This window comes from Bidens hawaiensis, unplaced genomic scaffold, assembly GCF_021521415.1.
Source record: "Bidens hawaiensis isolate Kalapana, Puna unplaced genomic scaffold, B.hawaiensis_p1.1 tig00001521_1, whole genome shotgun sequence".
NCBI lineage: Eukaryota > Viridiplantae > Streptophyta > Magnoliopsida > Asterales > Asteraceae > Bidens > Bidens hawaiensis.
The window spans coordinates 934,797-954,966 of record NW_027491087.1 but is presented as its reverse complement, the minus strand read 5'-3'; the positions used below and the strand labels follow the sequence as shown (position 1 = coordinate 954,966).

General features: G+C 42.9%; 1 protein-coding gene across 1 annotated transcript; it reads right to left on the bottom strand.

The window, feature by feature from the left end:
* Positions 1–1,759: 1,759 nt before the first annotated feature.
* On the bottom strand, positions 1,760–2,760 carry LOC143583807 (histone H1-like). The gene is made up of 2 exons (XM_077066016.1): positions 2,513–2,760; positions 1,760–1,912 (listed from the first exon to the last, which is right to left on the bottom strand). The coding sequence occupies exons 1-2, from the start codon at positions 2,687–2,689 to the stop codon at positions 1,760–1,762; spliced, it is 330 nt and encodes a 109-aa protein (XP_076922131.1). The 5' UTR covers positions 2,690–2,760.
* Between the last annotated feature and the right edge of the window lie 17,410 nt (positions 2,761–20,170).

Genomic DNA, 20,170 nt, shown 5'->3' with positions numbered 1-20,170 from the left:
TCTGGAGGAGTTTCAGTCTGGCCGTGAGGAGTTGTGATGAAGGGACGGTTACTGGTGGTGCGCGTAGAATCACGCGGCCCCCTCAGAAACTGCTGTCCCTCATTAACATCCTCACGTTCGATATCCTCCAGAACTTGATCAACGTTATGAACGCCAGAAACCATGGTGATTTTTTTTATATATAGATCTGATGAGATCTGATTGCCGTGGTAATAGTGGATCGACTCACTGGTAGACGATCTACTTTCCTCGGGTGTGATTATGCTTCTTCACCGATGGTTTTCTTGGATCTGGGCTCTCCACCTACAAAATGAACAGCACCGTCAACTTACCCCTCAGAAAGGGACAGAGGGGTCCTCTTTGGGGTAACCCTCCGGTGTGAGAATAAGTATTTGTAGGAGAAGATAATGTTATGAGAGTAAGGAAATCTAGAGAATATTGCTTAATAGCTGAATACTCTGTGATTGGATGTGATTGTGTATGTTACTGGCTGTAACTGTCTGTGATTGAATGTAATTGAAAGTGATTGAATATGATTGAATGTCCCTCCTTGTGGAGTTGATGCTGTATTTATAGTGCTAGGGTTTCCACTGATTGGGCTCAGCCTTGTTGGCCTCCTCCAATTGCTCTGCGCCACGTGTCCTCTAGGACACCTGGTGCTTTCTCATTGGTTATAATCACGTGGTAGCACATGAGTTATGCTGAGTTGTCCACCTTTCATTTGGCAGCTGTCAACATCAGCATATTCTTATTCCTTAAATAGATACCTTCTGGAAGGTTGTCTGACGTGCACAATCAAGGTTGCCCTAATCCTGATTTGGATAAGGACGAGGTTGATCATGTGCATGTGTGATATGCGCCTATCCTGAGGATGCGCGAAGTCTTCTCTTTATTCTCACGCGCAGATGTTTCATGCGCAAATGTGATATGCACCGCGCGCGGATGCGCCACGCGCATATGTGATATGCGTGAGCATATGTGATGCGTGAGCATCTGTGGTGCCTGAGCATATGTGATGCCTGAGCATATGTGATGCGTGAGCATCTGTGGTGCCTGAGCATATGTGATGCCTGAGTGTGTGATGCGTGAGCATCTGTGGTGCCTGAGCATATGTGATGCCTGAGCATGTGTGATATGCGCCATGCGCATAGGTTTTGGCTTTGTGCCTTCATAAAGTCTTGATTTCAAGCCTCTTGTCTATATCTTGTGGGTTGACCCGCCTCGCTCGGTGTTGAGGCGGGTACATACCTCTTCAATGATGATTTCTTTCTAGAGTCATAAACCAGTTGTCACCTTTTTTACAAGTTCACACTTTTTTTAAAAGAGTATCCACTTAGATTCAATCTTCCTATCAAATTTCTATAATTCTAATTTCATACTTCAAATTGCAATTCAAAACTCAGAAGCAAATTCACCTTACAATAAATCATAATTAATTCAATCATAAATAATAAACCTTAATCCATCGTAATGTAAGATTTCTAAATTTAAATCCAAACTGAGGAATGTATGAATCAGAAAAACAATATGTTAAGAAAGAAAGATTTGATTGATTGATGGATGGATAACCGTTCCCTAAACAACTCTATAAACTTAACTACTAGTATTCAGAAACCATAACCATTTTACACAAATACCCCTCTAACATAACACAAATTTACTTCACTTCTTCCCAGCCTTCACACCGGCTTTCTTCGCCACTCCACCTTTCGGCTTCAAGCTTTTAGCCGCAGCCGCCTTCTTCTTCACCGGCGTCTTCTTAACTGCCGGCTACAAACTTCTTCAACTGAGTGGACAAAACCTTCTTGAAATTAGCCGGAAGATTCTTGTGCTTCTCTTCGATAAACTTTGTGACTGCGTACTGGCTTGATCCAGTACGTTCCTTCAATGTCACAATTGCTTCTTTAATCATCTGTATTCACATTCAAATTAACCGCTTATTAATCACTATTCACATCATCCATCCAAATCATATTAATAATAATAATAATAATCACATTTTCACATAATCGTATCAGAAACTCAAATAATAATATTTAAGATGATAAACCTAACAAGAATAAATCAATAAAATTCGCATAACTAAATAATTATAACAATAATATTAATAGCAATCACATTTTACATAATTCACATAATCGTAACTGAAAATTAAAATGAAATATTAATATAGCAATAATAACATATTCACACAATCGAAACAGTAATTCAAATAATAACAATAATAATATAACATCTGAGAGACATAATTCAATAAATTCACATAATAATAATAAAAATAATAATAATAATATTTTTATATGAAAATGATAATATTAACATTTTCACATAATCGAATAAAAAAACAATAATATTAAAACTGACATAAATAAATCTATAATAATAATAATAATAATAGAAACGAATCAATAACTACAACTACGCCGGATGGAAAGCCGGAGATCTAACAGAAATAATAATAATAATAATAGTAATAATAATAGTAATAATAGTAATAACAATAAATGAATACCTCAAAGTAGGGCGGATGCAAAGCCGGAGATCTAGGTTTAGCTTTGGCCGGAGCTTTCTTCGCCTTCTTGGGCTTCTCATCGGCCGGAGCAACAGCTTTCACGTCCGGCTTGACGTCAGCAGGAGCAACAACAGTCTCAGCAACCTCCGTTGCAGCAATTGGCTCTTCACTCGACATTATCAATGGACGAAGATTTTAGATTTGTGAGTGATTACTGAATCAGATGCGATTGATTGAAATGTATTGGATTTTAGGCTGAGGGGTGTGGGGCTTCAACGGGGGCGCTAGAGCCCCTCCGCTCGCGCCCCCAGGCGCTAACACCACACCACCGGGGCGCTAGCGGGGGCGCTAGCGCGAAAAAACATGCATGCGTGAGCCTGTTTGTGGCAGAAGAGAGAGTAAAGTGGTCTTGGTTTTGATGAAAAGAGCCGTTGGTTTTATACAAAGAGCCGTTGGGCTCTTATTTAATTAAAAAAAACGTTTTTTCCCTATATAATACCCCATTTCACCCATATCAATCACCACAACTTCAAACCTTCACCCAAAATCAACTCATCTTCCCAACTTTTTTTTAAAAAAATGGCTGGAAATTGGTACCCAAACCTTGATTCAGATTATATTGACGACGATTTATGGTCGTCACCGCACCAACCGATGTTTTATTCGGAGCCGCAAGAATCATCCGGCTTTCAACCATCCAACACACAACCTTCTCCTAACTTTGTTGTTCCGGAGACACAAGAATCACACGGTGAAGCTACGGGACCAAAAAGACGCGCCCATCGGAAAAAACAACTTGCAACGGACGGGTCGGGACCGGCTTCGACTCCGAGGACGAAACGGAAAACCACTCCGTGGTCATCAGATGAGAAGGAAGCCTTGTGTCGGGCTTGGATAGTCATTTCTGAGGATCGGCGTTGCGGTAATTGTTTTAACGTTTTTAAAAATGATTTTTAATAAAAAAGTTAAATAAAAAAGTTAAATGGAAATCTAATTTATTTATTCATTTTGCAGCCGACTACCAAAAGAGCAAGATTTTTTGGACAAAGGTTAAGGAGACGTTCTATACGCTCGTTGGGAGTACAGAGCGGAACGCCGATATGATTTCGGGTCGGTGGTCCGAAATCAGAAAATTTGTCGGCTTGTTTACTAATCTTTTCAACAGGAACAGCGGTCGTATGAGACCAAGTGGCAGTGATGATTTGGCGGTTTACAATTTCACGGTCGAAGAGTGGAAGCAGGAGTGTTTGCGGAGGTATGGGATGGTGAAGACGTGGGACGATTTAAAGTTGTGGGAGAGGTTGAAAAGGTGTTCCAAGTGGGTTGAGCTGGTGGCGCCGGACGTTGATGCGGAAGTACGGCCGAAACGAACTAAAACTAGTTCGTCTGGAGCGTATAGCACTTCAACCGGGTCGGATTGCCGCGTTGGATTCGACCTAAACATTGCGGAGGAGGAAACGTCTTCACCGCCAAGGAGGTGGCCATTGGGAAGGGACGCCAAGGGGAAAAAACCGGCTGAGGGGGAAGCCGTAAACATCGCCAATCTTGTTGAATCCCTCGATAAATTCAACAAAACCATGGAGGTGGTCTCTAATGACAAAAAGGAAAAAAGTCGAATGAGAGATTTGGACTTCCTTACTAGAGACTTCAGTAACCTAAATCCGGTCGATCAAATGCTAATGGAAAAGCAAAAGGAACGTATCCGAAAGAGGTTGATCGAAGAAGACCAAGCCGAATAATAAGAATAATGTTTTTTTTAGTACTTTAATTTTTATTTTATTTTTAGATATTAATGTGTTTTTTTTATTAATGTGTGTTTTTTTTAATAATTTATGAGTTTTTTTAATAATACGTTGTTTGAATATATTTATAAAAAATAAAAAAAAAAATTCACTGGAGCCCCTGCTTGAGCCCCTCCACACCAGGGCCAGGGGCTCCAACACCCCCCTTATCCAGTTTCTCTCTCTGCCACACGTCATAATATTATTGGTTGGAGCCCCCACTAAAGCCCCCATTAGAGCCCCCCACACCCCTCAGCCTTAGCGTGTGAATGTGAGTGAGGAGCATGAATGAATTTGTGGTGATTTAAATAATAAGAGGTATATCTAAAAGGACTCATTTGATTGGTGGGTTATAGAGTCACGCGGATCGGACACCTAACTGGAGTTTAAACATCAGCGGTTGGATTGTAAGTCATCAACGGCTGATGATTAATTATTCTCATGGGAGTAATGAGGGTTGGATGGTGGATTTTTATTTTGGTGTGTTTCTATGCTTAATTGATTTGGTTATAACTTTGATTTTACTTGATAAAAAATTATGATTTTTTTTGGGATTGTAGGGAATTAAGTTAGCTTTCGATTAAGTGGTTTTTTAAAGGTTGGGGTTGATTGAGTTGAGAGATATTTGAGTTGGAATGTAGACTGGTCCGAAAGGGGTTATGTTTGGAGTTATTGGTGGTTTTGAGTCTTGGTAGCAAAATGCTTTAATCGAATGTGTGTTTTTTATGTTGGAGATGATTCTAGGTTGACGTAGGAGTCGGTAGAATCAAGAATCGTCGAAATCGAGTGAGATTTGAGTATAGAAATGTGTGTTTGAGCGTCGCTCAAGATGAACAAGTATTTGTACTGTGATCTAGGAAGTTTATGTGTACTAATGTTTTTCATGTTTACTTTTTATCTTTATAATTTTAAAATTGTGATGTTGTGTTAATATGTTTTAGTAATTCTCACTTTATGTTTGGTATCAAAGTGTTGTTAAAAAGGTATGATTATTATGCCTGCTTAATCATGTTCACAATGTTTGTTGTGACTTATGACTATTTCTATATCACAAGCCTATTGTGTGACATTCAACTTATAAATTTACCTTTCTTATCTAGATTATGAGTTTATATTTGGGAGTTAACCATGTAAACCTCAAATATTCAACATACAAATAGGGATTGAGCATGTTTTTTCAAGTTATTAAAAATGGTATGCATCCAGTCATGTTTAGAAAAAATGCAACATCGTCATTTCATTTGTTATTTTGTTAACCTCATCTGTACAAGATATCTTTAACTTTATTCTCAATTGATATGATAATTTCAATTCCAAATTACTTCTATTATAATAAGAAATACCTAGCCTTATGTATATTCAAAATTAGAAAATTATGGTAGAAAATATGTTTCATTAATTCGCAATTTTACATCAAGTATTAAAATGATTAAAAGCGTGCAGTGAAAAAAAAATTACGGTTAATACAACTGCGTAATCATTATCACTATGCTTCAGGTGATTTATGAATATATTAAGATCACGAGACTGGTGTAAACTGTAGATAATCAAATTATGAATTTACATTTCTTATTAAAAGAAATGAGTTGATATCTATGACTTAACTATGTGAACCTCATATACCAAACATAAGCAAGGAACTAACACATTCTTTAAATATATGATACCAAAATCATAACAAAATCATCCTTTTATTTGCTATTTCGTTATTTTATATGTTACATAATCTCTTAGCTTTCGTTGATACCAACTGTTAGGTCAAGTATTAAAGGTTCTTACCATGTTTTAAGATTAACAATATCAAGTTGTATGACTATTAAGTTGCATATTTATGTTTCTTATCAAAAAAAGGAGTTTATCATTTACGAGTTAACACTTAACAATGTAAACCTCAACTACCTAACATACAAAGAAGGATGTAACATTCATATGTTCTATTGATATCAAATACACAAATTCACTTTCATATGCGCTTTATTTATCATACTTGCAAGATATATTAACTTTGTTTTTGTTTAGTCTATGTTGATATGAAAAGTTTAGAGAAAATCATATAAATGATCATCTTGAATCTTGATGATTGATCCGCCATTTTGCATATGAGCTAAATTTTAAAAAGCGTTACTACCGATTCATAAATATAAAGATATTATAAAAGTAAAACTTAAAAGGGTAAACTAACAACAAATGAGAGATTATAACAATGGTAGATTATCTTTAAACCATGATAAAGATAAATATAACATCTTTAAACTATGATAAGGATAATACGGTATATTCAAACATTACATCGCTAGTAAGTTCTATCTAGACGTGTGTGGCTACAAGTTGCTTGCAGTGAAAATGCAGCAAAGCGGATAGACAAGAGGCCCTCTATGAGAATACCAACAATATGAACAATAATTGAAACATAACGTGATAACAAATTCTAAGAGTTTGTACGAGTATTGTATCCTTGATGAAATGTAAGTTCATCTTAAGGTGTTTATGAGTTGACGAAACACTGAATTAACTATTAGATAAATAGCTTCAGTGTTGTCATACTATAAAATTATTAGGAGTAAAGTGGTGATTGAGTATGGAAAGCATAGAAGCACCGTAGCAAATCTCAAGTCGTATCAGCATCGTCAACCACTTTCTCTGTACCGAGGTATAGAGTGGGGTCAAGAACCATGTCGATGTTTGATCTCATGTGTGTGGGGTCCACCCAGTCGAAAATCCACGTGCTTACAAAATGGCGTGTATTTGAAACTATGCTCAGTTGCAAGGTATGACAATGGAACATATATTAGTAATCCCAATCCTATATATGGTTTAAAAATTATATATCATACCTGACTCGAGATGTGCCCGTTAGTCTATTTAAAATTACCCATTAACATTTTCAAATATATTTCTTGCTGTTTAACTTTTTATATAATTGTATTATCCAAGGAACTTAAAAATATAAAAACTAAAAGCTAGTAAATTAGTAGATTATTCTATTAGTTATGACAAACCCACAAAAATTGTTAAAGCTCATATTATACCCGAGTACCCGTACTCAATTTTGGTGTATAATGTATTTTTCCTAGTTGTGTTTAGTAATCATACGGATCTCTTTACAAGTAGAGATGTTACTGATGATGAAAGTAAAACCGAAAATATGATTATTCAAATAGCATAGTATTATATGATTTTCTTAAAAAGTTGTTCTTGAGTTTTTTAACCAAGGAAAGAAAAGGAAATGAGAGTGAAGGGAAGGGAAGGAAATTTTTCTTTTTTAATTAGGTGTGTTCTTGAGTTATAAGGAAATTAGAGAAAATGAAATGATAACTATGTTAAAAAATAGTTATTCTTAGTAATCATCCCATTTTTGAGAGGATAACTTATTGGGAAAATACATTAATTTAATTTCTCCTAACTCCTCATACTCCTTTCCTTTTCATTTAAAAAAAAAAACTCAAAAACACCCATTTTTTAACTATCCTTAGTTTTTCTTTCTTTTCCCTCTTTAAAAAAACTTAAGAACGTAAGTGTTGCCTCCTTGTTTTATCAAAGGGTGGGTAACTATTTATTTAATCATTTGATTGCAAATGTAACTATTATAATTGTGCTAGCACATAAACAGAGGACGTCAATATATGCAAAGGTGAGTCATTCCAAACAATTTGTGGCCTTCTTTTAAAAAAGTCACGATTGGATAGCTCTCGAAATGTGATTTAGGATATGTGAGGTTTGAAGAGACGTGGATCGACTCACTGGTAGACGATCTACTTTCCTCGGGTGTGATTATGCTCTTCCACCGATGGATTCCTGGGATCTGGGTTCTTCCACCTACAAAATGAACAGCACCGTAAACTTACCCCTCAGAAAGGGACAGAGGAGTCCTCTTTGGGGTAACCCTCCGGTGTGAGAATAAGTGTTTGTAGGAGAAGATAATAATATGAGAGTAAGGAAATTTGGAGAGTATTGCTTTAATATAGCTGAATACTGTGTAGTTAGATGTGATTGTATGTCTTCCTTGTGGAGTTGATGTGGTATTTATAGTGCTAGGGTTTCCACTGATTGGGCTCAGCCTTGTTGGCCTCCTCCAATTGCTTTGCGCCACGTATCCTTGGGGACACCTGGTGCTTTTTCATTGGTTGTAATCACGTGGTAGCACATGGGTTATGCTGAGTTGTCCACCTTTCATTGGCAGCTGTCAACATCAGCATATTCTTATTCCTTAAAAAGATACATTCTGGAAGGTTGTCTGACGTGCACAATCAAGGTTGCCCTAATCCTGATTTGGATAAGGACGAGGTTGATTATATGCATGTGTGATACGCGCCTATCCTGAGGATGCGCGAGGTCTTCTCTTTATTCTCACGCGCAGATGTTTCATGCGCAGATGTGATATGCACAAGCATGTGATATGCGCCACGCGCGGATGCGCCACGCGCAGATGTGATGCGTGAGCATATGTGATGCGTGAGCATCTGTGATGCGTGAGCATCTGTGATGCCTGAGCATGTGATGCCTGAACATGTGTGATATGCGTGAGCATGTGTGATATGCGCCATGCGCATAGGTTTTGGCTTTGTGCCTTCATAATTCATAATGTCTTGAGTTCAAGCCTCTTGTCTATATCTTGTGGGTTGACCCGCCTCGCTCGGTGTTGAGGCGGGTACATACCTCTTCAAGCCCCCCCAGTCTAATGTGTGTCTTGTCTCGCGCGAGCGAGGTAAGATAGATATTAGACTCAATAGGTTGATCTTTTTAATAGGGTTTGTTTTTTCTTCTTATTACTCATCGTTGAGCGAAATTCTATCCTTTTGGCTGAAAATAATCGTCCCTGTACGTGGTTGGTTGTTGCTGACATGCGTTAGTGATGGAGACGTGTCAGACCTTTCGTGTGCTCGAGGTGCTACAGTTGCCTTTCATGTCTCCTCACATAGTGTCAGGAACACGTGTCGCGCTCGCGTTGGTCCGTACCTGCGAGTGGTGGCGCGTGAACTATGGTAGCAGCTGTATCGTTTCTTTTCGTGTCCCCTCACACAGTATCAGGGACACGTGTCGCGCTCGCGTTGGCTTACACCTGCGAGTGGGGCGCGTGAAGTCCGTTCAGTGCCAAATTTTCTCTCTCCTGGGCCTATAAAAGCAAGCCCTTAGAGCTTTTATTTTTCATCTTCTTTGTTGTTTATTCAAAGCTTTCATTTCTTTCGTTCTTTTCCGATTACCGTCTTCTGCTTCCAGATCTCTGTTCTTTTAGAGGTATCCTCCGTTCGTTTTTACAGTTGTATGTCTGATAGTTCAGACAACACAATCTCCCCTATCCATCGCCGTGTTAAATCCTTAGTAATGTCTACGTTGAAGAAGACCGGCAAGGGGAAGAAAGCTGCTGAGGCCTCATCGGAGGAGGTAGGGAGGACCAAAACAGTGAAGAAGTGGGATGAGATCCCCTGCAAACTGAGGCAGGCCGATTTTGACAGCCTTATTGCCTCTCAGGGTTTTCTCCCTGAGTACGGCTGCATGTTGCCGGCGGCCGGGCAAACGGCGGCGGACCCGCCCACCGGCTATATATCCCTGTATTGCCATTTTTTCACCCACTGCAACCTTCGTCTCCCGATGACAAGGTTTGTGGGTGCGGTGCTTAAGTTTTATGGGATTCATATATCCCAAGTCCATCTGTTTGGACTTGTGCGCATGACTCACTTTGAGTTCATGTGCAAATCCCAGCGCGAGGAGCCCACCCCTCGGCGCTTTCAGTTTTTTTACAAGCCCAAGATCCAAGATTCTTGGTTCTCATTTATTCCTCGCAGTCAGAAGGTCAAGTGCTGCACTGTTTCATTCAAGAGCCTTCATGACTAGTCTGAGAGATTTTTCTATATAAGGGCTGGTGTGATCCCCATCCGCATGTCCATGCGCGAGATCTCTTCTGCGCCTGCGGATGTGGGTGTCCTCAAGAACTCAACTGGCGCCTGGGTTAATAAGTTGACCGCTGAACCTTCCCCCGCCAAGAACATTTGTGAGGAGGCGCTGGTGGGGGTTGGTATGAGCAGGAGGTGGGCCGACAGCGCGACTGAGCCCGTTATCCAAGTTGACGGCTTGTGTAAGTTTATCTCATTCCATTACTTCTGCGCTAATGTACTTCGTTTTGCTGATATCATTTGACTTGTTTTGTGCAGTCAGCAAGGAGTATGTCCACGCCGCCTATGACGAGCATATGGAGGGTGGCTCCGTCGCGCTGGGCGCTGGGGAGGTTGGTTTCCCCGATCGCTTCGATGACATGTTCATCCCTGTTGATCTGGGATTTGTCTTTGACAGCGATGCGCCTGGTAAGCCTTTGTACTTATGCTTATGCCTTTATACCAAATTTGGCTAACATTTCCTTTGCACTTATTGTAGATGCGCTCGAAAACTACGAGCTGGAGCTCGCGGAAGAGGAGGAGGAAGAGGAGGCGCCCCAACTAAAGCGTAAAGCTAAAGGGAAAACTGGCGCAGGGGCCAGTAAGAAGCAGAAGAAAGATGATGCCCCTGTTGTTCAGGATCCTCCTACTCAGGCGAAGGGACCTGAGAAAACCCAGGTGTTTACCACCAAGTTTTCCTTGTCTTCCCTGCCTCAAAAAGTGGGCAGACCTCCTGTCCACTTGAGGTATGGTGGCGCTACCTCCTCCCTTCGCGCGGCGGAAAAGGGAAGCGGTGTTGCGCCTTCGACAGGTATACTTTGCTTATCTTTTATGGTTCTATGAGCGCGATTCTGATAGAATTACTAATGAATCTTTGCTCACTCAAATGTGTGTAGAGCCGGCGACCTTGGAGGATCAACCTCAAGCGCCACAAGATGCCGAGGCTGCGCCGGAGGTTCCTTCGAAGTCCCCCGTTTTACCCTCAAAAAGGGGTAGAATGGACTTCATGGCGATGTTTGCCTCGCGAACGGAATTGCGCCAAGGTATGTATTGCGCTTTTATTTTCTGACTTATTTCTTTTAGATCAAGTCATGAACCATTTCTTTTTGTTGATTTCTTCATAGGAGTCATAGCTGGCGTACAAGCTGCTGGCGGCACTCCTGGCGCCGGTGCCAGCGCCGCTGGTTCTGCTCCTGCTCCTGCAAGTGCTGAATCTCCCCTTATCGGGATTACTAAGAAGCAGGAGGCCGTTTTACGCGCCGACCTGGCGGCGTCGAGACCTCCCTCACCTCCTCCTGCGCACAGCCCTCCTCGCGAGACTGATTTTGGTTCTAGGTCGCAGGAGAAAAGGCCTGTTTCCGAGGAGGATGAGGAGTTTGAAATTGAAGACTCCGACCGCGGTCGCGCCAGCCCTGCAGCGCCACGAGGTTTCGCGGCGGAGCCTTCTCGTGGGGCTGGCGCTGACTTTTCTGCTTCATCCCCGCAGGTATAGGTTCGTTTTTGCTCCGCTACGCGGATTTCCATCTTAGTGTTTTGATGACTTAGATAATTACTTTGCTTTTGCAGGAAGCCGATCACATTTACCGCCCGAGATGGAATATTACTGAAGACAGCACATTTCAGTCCATGGGTGTGTGTGCGGAATTCTGGGCTCATGCTGTGCCTCCAGCTGAAAGGAGGTTCCAGGAGGACCGCGCTCGCAATGACTTGCTCAACGATCATCTGTTTGCTGGGTCGGCCTTCTTTGCTGCCTCGCAAGAGCTTCGCTATGATTACGTAAAGGTACGTGATGCTCTTGCGGAAGCCAAGCAAGAGGCTAAAGTGTCTGCTTGGCATCTTTCTGATGCTCGAGAGAGAGCTGAGAAGCTCCAAGCAGAGCTCAGTGAGAACAGAGCAAGTGCCAACAGTGCCTTCGTGAAGCGCGGGCATGAGCTTCAGGCTGCGCGGGAGAAGTTACAGGCGGCGGAGGCGGACGCGGCCAAGTACGCGCGTAGAGCGCGCGACTTGGAGCTGGACGCGGAGGCGCGTGACCAAGCTCTTGTCCAGTCTATAACTGAAAAATCATCACTGGAGAGTGAGGTTGCGCGCCTTAAGAAGGAGCTGGCGGCCGCGCAGGCCGAGAAGGATGAAGCCTTGGCGACGGCAGCGTCTAGCCAGGAAGCGCTCGAGCTTGCGCGAGCGGAAAAGGAAGAAGTCCTGGCGGCAGCAGCGTCCGACAAAGAGGAGCTGAAACAGACTAAGGAAACTGTTGAGTTGTTAAACTCTCAGATTCCTTCCCTCGAGACGTCTGTTGCTTCCCTCGCGCAGGATCGCCAATGGCTAATCTCACAGGGTGTGACTCGTTGCGCTTACGCGATGAAATATTCAGACGAGTTTCAGACCCTTGTGATGGATTGCAACGCTGCCGCGCGCTTGGTGGGTCGAGCTGAAGGGTTTAAGGATGGCTATGAATATGGGATGCTGAAGAAGAACCCATCCGACTACCCTTATCAGAGCGACGTTGCCTGCGCGGACATGGCCGCGATGGGGGAGAAGTATTTGAATACTCCCATTCCCATCCTTGGGCAGGTATTTTAACCTTAATGATATTGCCTTGACTTATTTTCCAAGTCTTTTTTGTACTTATAATTTTCCTTATGATTTGCAGATATCCGCGCTTGCTGACCAGCCCGACCTCGGCGCGCTAAAGAAATTACTTGACGAGTGCGAAGGGGCTGGTGGCGGCGATGATGGCACGGGGAATGCTGCTCCTGCAAGCGGCTCTGGCGTGGCCAAAGGATCCGCTCCTGACACTAATGTGATAGAAGACTCCATTCAGGATGAACAACTTGACTACGGTCAGTTTGGAGATGACGAAAAGCAGGCTGCGCTAGATGCTGAGGGCGGTGATGAGGATGATGAAGAGGCTGATGTCAACGTGGAGACTTGAGAAGCCCTTCATGTTTTTTATTTTTATTTGTAGTTTGTATCTCATCTTGTAAACTTGTAAATTTCAATGCTTTGGAATGAAATTTTGTTTTTCCCTTCTTCGCATCTTGCGCATTCCCCATTCATCTCTTTATATTGCATGTTTGCTTGTTGAATATAAATATGCTTGCACATTGAAAAAAGAACAAGGTTGTAAGGAAATTATTATACTTAATCCTTGTCATATTGTAAGTGATTTTGCCATATCTTGATTATGTTGACACGTGCCTTGGCGTTTTCATTATTCCTCTTTTGCGCGACGTTATCGCGCATTATGGAATTATGAGTTTTTTTAGCCTTTACGTGTCAATATGTGTTACTCAGATATCCATTACAATTTTATGCGCGACCTCGACCTGAGACCTTAACAACTATGTTTTGGCATTTGCTTTGCCTTAGTTGTGTTTAGGTATTTTTATGGTCAGGCTGCGCAGCATGTAGGATGGATGTTGTGAGTGATTTGAGCTAAGGCTCACATTATTGGGCTAAGGCCCTGAGCTAAGGCTGATAATTTTGGGCTAAGGCCCTGACGTTTTAGAGTTAAGACTCGTTAACGCGTTTGCGCATGTATGTTTTACTTCGTTTTATTTTGTTTTGATGTCAATACAATGTTGTCATATTGCTCAAAATTAATAAAGGGAAGTGTGAAACATGTATGCAAAAGGTAATAGAATCCACATTAAGAGAAGATAGCGCGTATCATTATTCATAATGGCTTAAAAAGCCTTGATTACAAACTTGACTTTTTTTACATGAAACATTTTCTAAGCTGTGCTGCGTTCCATGCGCGCGGGATCTTCTTTCCATTCAAATCTTTTAAGGCGTATGCGCCTTTTCCCAATTCTTCCAAGACTTGATAAGGTCCCTCCCAATTGGGGGACATTTTTCCCGGGGGTATCGCGCGGCTAGCTTCATTGTTTCGAAGGACAAAATCATTTTTCTTGAAGTGACATTCTTTCACGCGCTGGTTGTAATATTTTTCCAGTTTTTTCTTGTATTTGGCTTCACTGATGATAGCCGCCTCTCTGCGCCCTTCAAGTAAGTTGAGATCCAACCTTCTTTCGCGCTCGTTATCAATCTTGCTCATCATGAGCACTCTATGGGATGGGCATCCAATTTCTGCTGGAATCATTGCCTCTGTTCCATAGGTTAGGCTGAACGGGGATTCGCCATTGCTGGTTTTGCTTAATGTCCTGTGTGCCCACAGGACATTAGGTAGCTCTTCGACCCAAGAATGGGATTCTCCCTCTAACCTTTTCTTCAGCCCATTCAGCAAGCTTTGGTTAGCGCGTTCCACTTGGCCATTCCCCTGAGGGTGATAAACTGAAGTGAAAATTTGGTTGATGCGCAATTCCTTGAGCCAGCTGGATATCTTCTTGTCAGTAAATTGCTTGCCATTATCGCTCACAATTTCCATGGGCAAGCTAAAACGGCATATGATGTGGCTCCAGATAAACTGCTTCATCGCTTCAGCTGTGATTTTTGCTAGTGGCTTGGCCTCAACCCATTTTGTGAAATAGTCTACCGCCACTACCAAAAATTTTACTCGCCCTTGCGCTTGCGGAAGGGGACCCACAATGTCGATTGCCCATTTGTGGAAAGGCCATGCGGAGGTCACTGGAATCAAGTTGTTCTTTGGCCGCATGGTGTTTGGCGCATAGCTCTGACATGCTTTGCATTTTTGGATCTCTTTCAGAGCGTCCAAGTACATGTCTGGCCAATAGTAACCTGCGCTCATTGCCTTGGCAACCACCATGCGCGGGCCAGCGTGTATTCCACAGATTCCTTCGTGTATCTCTCTGATCACATAGCTTGCTTCCTCAGCATCCAAGCATTTCATGAGCGGCCCAAGATAAGAGCGTCGATATAATGTGCCATCAAGGAGTTCATAGTTCTGCGACTTGTGTCTTATCTTCCTCGCCTGTGCGCGTTCGTCCGGTACCTTTCCCTCCTTCAAGAATTCCATTATTGGAGTTATCCATGATGAAGGGGTTGTATGAGTTACAAGGACAGACTTCGCTACCACCGACGGGTTGCTCATTACTTCTACCCTGACATCTTTGCCAAAGTGATCGAAACTGGTTGATGCCATCTTACTCAGCGCGTCTTCAGATTTGTTTTCACTGCGCGGAATATGAATGATTCTGAAGCAGTCAAATTGCTCGATGAGCTTTTTCGCCTGCTCTAGATATAGAGGCATGGTGTTCTCCTTGGCATCATAAAGGCCATTGACCTGTGCTGCTACCAAGTATGAATCAACATAGGCCTCTAGTTTTTTAACTCCAAATTTGTGCGCGATGCGCAGCCCAGCCAGCAGGGCTTCATACTCAGCCTCATTGTTGGTGCTCTTGAAGTCCAACCTGATGGCATAAGTATATTCATGATTATCTGGATCCACCAGTTTGAGACCTGCGCCGGACCCTTCGTTGTTTGAAGCTCCGTCAGTGAACAATCTCCAAACATTTTCTTCATCATTGGCTCGCGGAGTGTCTACCTCGCACTGAGCCTCTTCAACTCTTCCTTCGGGGATTTCTGGGATGAAATCAGCTAAAACTTGCCCCTTTATTGCTAGACGGGGCTTATAGGCGATCGTGTGTTCACCTAACTCCAGGGCTGTGACACCCGGTAAATTTCTCAATCCTATAAACTAAGTAATCAACCTAATAATTAGGTGATTGTAAATATCGAGCGCGCCATGTTAGTCAGCGCGTGCATTTGTTATGTGCGCCCTGCGCGAGCACGCCATGTTAGTCAGCGCGTGCATTTGTTATGTGCGCCCTGCGCGAGCGCGCCATGTTAAGAACCAGCGTGGGCATATGCGCCATGCGCGAATGTTTTGGCTTTATGTTTTCATGTACCTTAACGTTATGTCTAATGGGTTGACCGTCACGCATGATGCTAAGGCGGGTGCACCCAAAATCGTTTATGCGCGTGCGGAAGGGAACTAACCTCCCCGCATGGCGGGAACATTGAGAGCTAGTTTGTCTGAAGCTCCAAGATGGAATTGACTTCAACATAACTGATCACTATGTTGAAATACTAAGACCACCTGGAGAATCTACAAATGAAACTCAATGTCCCTGACTGCGAGAAGGTCACGCACCTACCCGCAGCAAAGAAATGTCCTTCACGCAGAAAGCTATGCGCACAAAGTAATACGCGCAGAACACTTAGTCTATTCTCCAGTTGTAAAGAGATTTCTCCCGCCCAAAAGGAAACAGTAGCGTGTTTCAGAGATTTTCCACTTTTTACTGTACACTAACAAAAGTACCTGAAAAAGCACACTGTAACACGAAAAGTCAACTGTCAGCCACCCTATTCTCACCAACCCCAGACCTGCATGTCCTGACCAAATCAAATCAAAGTCTTTTATCCACTACTCCACTCTTAAATAAATAATAATAATTTCCATACTTTATCATCATTACCCCTAGATATGAAAAGATTACAATCCCCTAAAGCAAGGGATTGTGTTCCCTTGAGTTTGCCTATAAATATGTAACCTAAATTATCACCCAAAACACACTTCAAAGAACTGCAAACTTGCACTAATCCTCTCCCAAGCATCCGTTGTTTTCATTTCCGATCCTGTTACTAGGTAAGCCGAGAATATAACCTTGAGATCTACTTTCCAACCCTTATATTCTCCTATTTCTTGATCTTAATATATATGCTTCTTGTTATTTAATCGTATTCTAGACCTTCAATTCCAAGGCCAACACCAAGAAAACCCGAATCTCGATTTGATCCCTTAACAAGAATCACAGGTGAGTCTCACAGCCCCTATTCTCGCTGTTTTCACTGTTTTTAAACTGTTTTCGGGGCGAGAGACACGTACTTAAATAATGTTTTATCATGGTATACTTACAAGCTATACAAGCGATTGTGTTTAAATTATATTTCATGATGAGCAATGCGAACGGTTATCTAAGGTTTTCGATGTGTGTGCGCTAGAACTCGAGTAAGTGATCACTTTACCATTGGAACTCTAAGGGTAGGGACTGCTGGTTTGATCCACCCACTCGTAGGGGTCGCACCTCTTTGCATGGACGAGTGCCTAGTATGGTCACGGGGCAGTACTATGGGTTTGAGCCCGCTCGTAGGGGTCGCACCTCTTTGCATGGACGAGCGCCTTGTTTTCCGGCACAACGTTCGAGCGTAACCCGCGGGACGGTATTACTTATTTTAGCTCGTAGTGGCAGCGCCACTTTGCATAGACGAGCACAGTTCCCAGAAATGTTCGCGCGTAAACCGCGGAACGATTTTATCAGAATATGTTGATAGAACTATGTTTTACCAAGCATGTGTTTTAATGAAAATATCAGAATTATGTTTCAGAATGATTTGTATCAAGATTATGATGCAATACGATTTATCAAGTTACTAAAACTTGTGAACTCACTCAGTTTATACTGATTCGAATGTTTTTTTACGTGTCTTTCAGGAGATAACTAGGTAGCGCATGGAGTCACACTTAGAGCACCTCACGCTGAACATCTAAAACTAGCTTTTTGGAAGATTTTAGTTCTATCCCTTCGATGCGCGTGGTTGTTCCCGCCGCGCAAGGGGATATGGCGTGGAAATCAACAGTTTTTATACTTGGATGTTTTTATAATTTTTAAACAAAGTAATGTATTTGTATTAAACTTTTCATGCGCAATGAAAATCTTTGAATGTTTGCAATGGCCCGTGCTTAATTATCAATCCCCACTCGCGCGCGCCCGGCTGTTTCCGCCGCTCAGGGCCGGGTGTGACAGATTGGTATCAGAGCCCTGGTTATAGCGAACTAGGAAAAGAAGTTTTAACCTAGACTATAACCGTTGGGGAATCACATGAAATACTTTTCAAAGAAAATATTTTCAAAAGAAACTATACACACACTTAGGAACACGGGTCACACAGTGTCTAGTAAATAATGATAACATTATGTGCTCAGAGTACATGCGCTAAGTTTGATATATTTCCATTCTCTTTTAAAGCGAGAATGCCTCCAACTAAAGCCAAAGGAATTACCATGACACCCGAGGAACTCGCGGAAATAATCGCGCAAGCAATCGCAACACATGAGGCCAGCAAGGCCGAATCAAGTCAGGGTCGTCAGAATGAGACCCCAGAACCCGAATCAGGAGCCTTGGACAAAGGATGCTCCTACAAGACATTCATGGCCTGTAAGCCTTGGCCATTCAAGGGTACCGAAGGGGCCATTGGGCTCTACAACTGGATTGACAAGATGGAGACAGTTCTCTCCATTAGCGGATGTAGTGAGAACCAGAAGGTCCTTTACGCGACCTGCATGTTCCAAGAAGCAGCTTCGTCTTGGTGGAAGCTTCAAACGAAAACATTGGGGCGAGAAGTTGCTCTCCACAAGACCTGGGAGGAACTGAAGGAAATGTTGATGAGAAAGTTCTGCTCTCGCGCAGAAATTCAGAACCTACAACAGGAATTCTGGAACCACACTATGGTAGGAACGGATATCGACGCCTACAACAACCGGTTCAACGAGCTTTGCCAGTTGGTGCCAGACATGGCAAACACGGAGGAAAAGAAGATCGAGAGGTATATTTTTGGGTTACCTCCTGTTGTTAGGGTTCCGCTCAACGCCGCAGCGCCTCCAACCTTTGATGAGGCGGTAGCGCGGGCCATCACCCTTACAAGGGATACGGTCCGTGCGGGTTTGTTAACTACGCGCGGAATCGAGCAGCGAACCTCTGATCCCAAGAGGAAGTGGAACTCTCACCACCGAGGGTCCGACTCCAAGCAGCCACCGTTCAAGAAGCAGGAGAGCGTAAGGGCTTACGCGATCCAAGCCGCGGAGCCATCAAGGAAAGGATACAGCGGGCCTCGCCCATGGTGCAACAAATGCAAGTATCACCACGAGGGTGAATGCGCAAGAATCGAATGCGCCAAATGTGGCAGACCAGGGCACAAGACGATGAATTGCCGTGTCAGAGAAGCTGGAGCAAGCGACAACTGCTACGCATGCGGGAAGCCAGGGCATTTTAGTCGGGATTGCCCGCAAAAGGGAAACCAAGCTCGCGGAAGAGCTTTTGTGATCGGCGCAGGCGAAGCTAAAGAAGAGCCGAATGTGGTAACCGGTACGTTTTTGCTTAACGGACATTTTGCATCTGTCTTATTTGATACTGGCGCTGACCTAAGTTTTATATCTGCTGAGTTTAAAAACTCCCTAGGCTTAGCAACCAGTAGGCTAGACACGCCTTATACTATAGAACTAGCCAATGGTAGGCAGTTATGCGCGAACGAAAGAACTGAAGAATGTGTAATAGTCATGGGAGGTCACGGGTTCAATATTAATTTGTTGCCAATAGACTTGGGAAGTTTTGACATTGTGGTAGGTATGGATTGGTTAGTCGAGAACCACGCGGAAGTTATTTGCCATGAGAAGCAGGTTCGGATCCCACTGTTGAACGGAGAAACCTTGGTAATTCAAGGGGAAAGAAGGGGAGTTGCGACGAAACTGATTTCGTGCCTAAAGGCGCGTAAGTGCCTAAGGAAAGGGTGCTACGCCTTCCTGGCGCATGTCGTAGAGAAGAAAGGAGATGAGCGAAGAATCGAAGACTTACCAGTAGTGCGCGAATTTCCAGAAGTTTTTCCTGAAGATTTGCCCGGATTACCGCCGCCGCGACAAGTCGAGTTTCGTATTGATTTGGTCCCAGGAGCTGCGCCAGTAGCTCGAGCGCCTTATCGACTAGCTCCATCTGAGATGCAAGAGCTATCCAATCAGTTACAGGAACTATTGGATAAGGGTTTCATACGCCCAAGCTTTTCACCTTGGGGAGCTCCAGTACTGTTTGTTAAGAAGAAGGATGGTTCGTTCAGAATGTGTATTGACTACAGGGAGCTGAATAAGCTGACAGTCAAAAATCGGTACCCCTTACCGAGGATTGACGACTTATTTGACCAGTTGCAAGGATCCAGTTATTATTCGAAGATAGATCTACGGTCCGGATACCACCAACTTAGGGTCCATGAGGAAGATGTGTCGAAAACAGCCTTCCGAACTAGATACGGCCATTATGAGT